At 40.9% G+C, this 5,483-nt stretch overlaps 1 protein-coding gene across 1 annotated transcript; it reads left to right on the top strand.

The window, feature by feature from the left end:
• The first annotated feature begins 858 nt into the window (after positions 1 to 858).
• Positions 859 to 5,164, top strand: LOC132820031 (sodium- and chloride-dependent neutral and basic amino acid transporter B(0+)-like). Its single transcript, XM_060831952.1, has 4 exons — positions 859 to 903; positions 1,788 to 1,928; positions 3,722 to 3,950; positions 5,052 to 5,164. Exons 1-4 carry the CDS (start codon positions 859 to 861, stop codon positions 5,162 to 5,164), a joined length of 528 nt encoding a protein of 175 aa, XP_060687935.1.
• The last annotated feature ends 319 nt before the right edge of the window (positions 5,165 to 5,483 follow it).

Raw genomic sequence — 5,483 nt, 5'->3', positions numbered from 1 at the left:
TCTCAAGGGGGAGAGGGACCAGCAGGAGGTCATTGTACACTTGTTGGTTTAATATCAGCATCATGTTCGTAACAAAAATAGTAACAATGTGAAACAGTTGACTTCAACTCTTGATCAAACATTTGAGATACCTTGCCCTTTCAGACCTGAGGAGGACTGGGCACTTCCAGGCCTGCCTTAGGGCCTGTGATGTCTGTTTGGAACATACATTGAGGGATTATCTGATCAGTGGCCATTACCTGCAGGGTGCTTGAGAAGTGCCCTACTTCAACATTACATTTACATGGCCAATAAATTTACAAGGTTGCTGATCATGCCCATTTTGCAGTATATGAAAACATAGGAATCTCAACATGTGTACTGACTTCTGAAGGTAGATCTTTGATATATAGGAGTAGAGAACCCCTGGCTGATTTCCCAACTAGAACTCTAGCTAAGGAGATTAATTTGACTGTTCCATTTCAAGTGTAAATTTGAGCATAAGATGGAGCCCATTAAGACATGCCACGAATTTTTTCATGCAGTTGCAGATTCAAATATAGCAAACGCACCCACATTCTGTTTGAATAAGATGTAGAAAGAGAAAAACATAAAGGACATCAAACTTCAGTAACCATTCTCTTATTTAAAAGTAGGACTTATTCTGTAACAACTGAATATTTTTAAAAGCCCTGTATATTGCACTAAATACTCAGATGCATTGAGCACATAGTATCTATGTGTAATAAACAGTACCCTTATGAAAAATATTTTCTCTTTTTTTAACTCAGTCAAGCAGTTTTACACCGTACAAGTTCATTGGATGAGACTGGGGAGATAGTCTGGCATTTAGCCCTCTGTCTGCTTCTAGCCTGGCTGATGGTTGGGGCAGCATTTTTGAAAGGAATCAAATCTTCAGGAAAGGTAAGTGACTGGTGATGAAGACAGTTACAACTACTGACAAAATACAGATTCCCTGTAAGAATAAAACTAGAATTTATTGACTGTTGTGAAGTGCATAGTTTATATCCTTGGTGATGTTAACAGTTCCTGTAAGGTATAGAGAACAGAAAATGAACTAGTGTGCAGTAAACCTTTGTAGCTTCCACAGAGCATGGTTACCCTTTGAGGGGATACAGCCTTGAAGAGGAGCAGATATGACACCTCATGCTGCTCAATCACCTGCCAAGTGTTCAGCCACAAACTGTGTGGGTCCTGCTCTGAACAACACAACAATCAGAGAAGTGGCGAGGCTGAAATAAGTGTGAAAAAAAAGTGTGAAGAACAGTCACAAATTGTAATATCCACAACTGAAATTGAACATAACTAATTTCTAGCCCCAGCAATGCCCCCAAATTCCTGAATGTGTCCCTCATTCTAAGGGTTTCAGTCACTGACACAGGGACTCTGGGGGAAATTCCAATTGCTGCAGAAGGCTGGGCAGGACTGGGGGAAGGGACTGAGCAGATTAGGGTCAGGGTTTTATTTACCATTTGTCGGGATTATTAGAATAGTAAAGAATCATGAAATATGAAGTGTTGCATATATTTCTGAAGTTCTCATCAATTCTCCTGAATACATCTGTCATTTCCCTGAATGTGATTAATTATAAAACTAAAAATAATATTGTAGAATTTAAACTTATTTCCAACATGTAGCTCAGTGTTAAATATCCCCATCATGTAGCCAACTGTCTTCTGATTCACTCTTTGTTTATATTCCTATCAGTTTACAATCATCTGGATCCAATAAAGTAAATGTTGTACCACTAATACAGGAAAATCTTCCAATTTATTCTCCATTCTCAGGTTGTTTATTTCACTGCAATTATCCCGTATGTGGTTGTGACGATACTCCTGATCCGAGGGGTTACCCTGGAGGGAGCCTCTAAAGGAATTGAATTCTACATCGGAAGCCATTCAGACTTCTCCAAACTGGCTGATGCTCAGGTAAGCTCAACAACAGAATCAATTGAATTTCAAAAATCACTTTTTTTTATTTAACGGTTCCTTCTTTTATTTTGTCTGATTGAGGTATTAAAATTTAGAATTGAAATGTACCTTTCAGTCTTTTGTTTGTATTTGGAAAGATCATTTTGCACATGTTGTGAAAAGCTAGCTGAGACTTTGTGATGAATTCTAATGAGTTAGTTTATTGTTGTAATCATCTTGGTATGAGCAGGAGGGAATCAATGCTAAGGGCTAGGATGATGAGATTAGATACAACTGGATGGGATCGGCAGTGGGATGCAAAGGATTGTTTATTCTCAGTGCCTCTTTCTTTCTGAAATCATGGATTGATTCAGTAATCAGATTTTCAGTTACAATCACTTATGAGACTATGTCATCAGTATTTGTTCAATATACATTGGTGGGATATGGGCATTGCTGGCTGGCCAGCATTCACTGCCCATCTCTACTTGCCCTTGAGAACGGCAAAGCTGTGGTAGTCCATTTGACAATTCCTGACCTGTTTAATGTCAATGATATTTGGAGTTTATCGAGAAGTGGGAGATGGCATTGTCACAATATCATCTGTACCTGAGATGTGACTACAGAGAGAAAGCAACTGAGCATCTGCTTAACCAAGTAAATAGTTTGATTACAAAATTAACAGCACATGAACTGTGATAGTGAAGGAAATGTAACTCTCAATGAGTGAACTTAGAGTAGTTCAGAAATAAAATGCAGAATTTTATGCCCTTCCAAATGACAATTTGGGAGCAATGGGACATGAAATTGGGTGGGAAAGCATTAGTTTGTAGCTTCTTGTCATTCATCTATCGTGGTGGCAGAAGATTCATGGATGGATTTTGATGCTCTGCCATTAATGATGGTGTTTAAGTGGCCAATGAATGGTCATTGAAACATCTCCTCCCTGGTTCTGCACCTACTTGTGGAGACCAGGGGACAATCATGAGGAAAAGCGAAATCAAAATCCTGTGAATTCCTATCGGGCTTCCAAGAAGGGGAAATTCATCTAAAGGCATCAACACTTTTTTGAAGGACTCTACTTCATGTAGATGGGAGGACCTGGGGGAGCTGCTGAGAGCTAAGATCCTGCCTTTCAGTTGATCTTCTCCCACTTCCCCCGCAAACCCTTCTTCCACATCAACAATAATAATGTGACTCTACGCATGTAATAGGTAATTTCACACTGAGCCAAGTTTGTAAATGTCAGGAGATACCATTTTTATAACAGCAGAGTGGTGCATATCAGAGATATTTCTCTGAACCTCTGAGTGCAGTCAGAAATTGCTGTGGAATTTACACATAAATAACAAGGAGCATCTGGAGCCTCACCATTTAAGTATAAGATGGTTTGTTACAAATGTGCACTCAGTTTGACATTCATACCTATTTTAAATCTAATTTAAATCATTTTTGTGATCCAAATTAATCCCAATGTGTGCAGTTTACATTTTGCTTAACAGACTGCAGTGCAGAAAATAGCAATGTCTTTGCAGAAGATCAGATTTTTGGTCCAGTGGGGTTTTATTTCTGCTATGAGTCAATTTTGGAGGGAAAATCTTAAAGTTGGCAGCAAGTCGTCAAAGGAAAATCAAATGATGGCCCTCCTATTAAGTGAGATGGTGTTGATCAGAGCTAGTTTAATTCAGTCAGATCACATTGAGCTGCTGGACTAACTCACACTATGCTTCTTGTGGTCAATGTAGTTTTTCAGTTGAATGAGTTCAAGTGAAATCGTTCAGCGCTGATGAATTCTCCCTTCTATTTATCAGGTCTGGAAAGATGCTGCAACACAAATTTTCTACTCGACATCAGTGGGTTGGGGCAGTTTAATCACATTGTCATCCTACAACAAATTCCACAACAACTGTTACCAAGATACCATCATTGTCTGTGTTGTTAATTGTGCTACGAGTGTGTTTGCGGGATTTATCATCTTCTCCACTCTTGGACACATGGCTCATGTGCAAAACAAGCCCGTTTCAGAGGTTGCACGGTCAGGTAAATACAAAGTTAACCATACTATTCTGCTGCAGGATAGCACATATGTGTCATTTGTTAGACATCGATGGGGTACTAGAGGACACCTGGGCCTGAGTGTAATTTGCCCAAAAGAGCATTGAGTCAATGGGATTAATGGAATGAGAAAGGAACAGAAAAATAATTGAGAATGATAGTAACAGGGCAACAGGCAAACATAAGACAGGTGCTCAGAGAATTCAGTAACAGAAAGATCAACTTTTCCTACATTATTGGAATTGGTGCACAATGAAGTTCTCATGGAATGATTGTGTTTATTAGTGGCTTCTATTTCCAGATTTATTTTGATGTTAAATAAAAGTTGGGTTGATAGCTAGGGAATGGTAGAACAATTATTGCGTGGCAGTGATTAGATTACTGAATAACCTGAGTATCTGTCCAGGGACAACCATGCCAACCACCACCACCTGCCTCCTCCTATTCATTCTCCCAGGATAACTCTGCCGTCCTGGAAGCAAGATTTGAGAGATTCAGCAAACCTCTAGTGATTTTGAGATGTACTCCATTTGAACTTGATTTGACACCTTCAGGAAGCCAGTGGTTTGATCCACCATGTTCCTGTTGATAGCAAGTGTTCCATTGTACACCAGCTTGAGTGGCAAGGAAGAACCACCAGCAAGGACAGGTCTGGATATTCCAGTTGTTCTGAACTCCTTGTCACTGCCCTCTTGTTTGACTGAGGCTGGAGGAGTGCATTATCTCCCACTCATCCACTACTCCATTGATAACAGCATGCATGTAAATGTTTTACCCAGTAACCACCATGGGCAATGATATCACTTAGCTAGAATGGGTTTAAACTTAGAAGATCTATAAACCAGGTTTCTTTGGGAATCCAAGATGGCAGCGACCCAGCAAGTCTGAGTCTACAGTGCTCCTCCCAAGACTTGGGCAAAGTGGGTCGCCCACCCCCATCACACTCACCAAATCATTTAAAATAGTTTTTACTTAATGTAATTAGTTGTTTAGTATTGAATTTAAACAATTTCATCTCCAGTAAAAATGACTAAAGGGGAGCCTGCAGCTCTCAGCAAGCAGGAACCCCTCCCCCACCCTCTCCAGCTGCAGAAGAGGCGTCCGCAAGCGACCCGGGGGGCTTACTTTCGGTGGCGAGCCTCGTGGGAGTAATATCCAAACTTCATGCAAAGATTGACGCTTTTATAGAAGAATCCTGAAGCCGATGGGACTCACTCTCGGCAGCGCTGCAAAAGCAAGACATCAAGGAAATCGAGCGCTGAGTCGGAGGGGCGGAGCTAAAGGCCGCGACCTCCGAAACTACAGCACAATCGGCCATGAATCAGGTCCGGATTCTCAAACAGCGAGTCTGGATCTTAGAGAATCACATTGACGACCTTGAGAATTGAGGCTGTAGAAAAAATATTCATTTGCTGGGCCTTCCCGAACGGGAAGAGGAAGGCCAGCTTACAATGTTCCTTGAACAGTGGCTTCCACAGCTTTTAACTCTGGAGGCTGGATCAGGCCAGGTAAGGGTGG

This window comes from Hemiscyllium ocellatum, chromosome 11, assembly GCF_020745735.1.
Source record: "Hemiscyllium ocellatum isolate sHemOce1 chromosome 11, sHemOce1.pat.X.cur, whole genome shotgun sequence".
NCBI classification, from domain to species: Eukaryota; Metazoa; Chordata; class Chondrichthyes; order Orectolobiformes; family Hemiscylliidae; genus Hemiscyllium; species Hemiscyllium ocellatum.
This window is presented reverse-complemented; position numbering and strand designations above follow the sequence as displayed.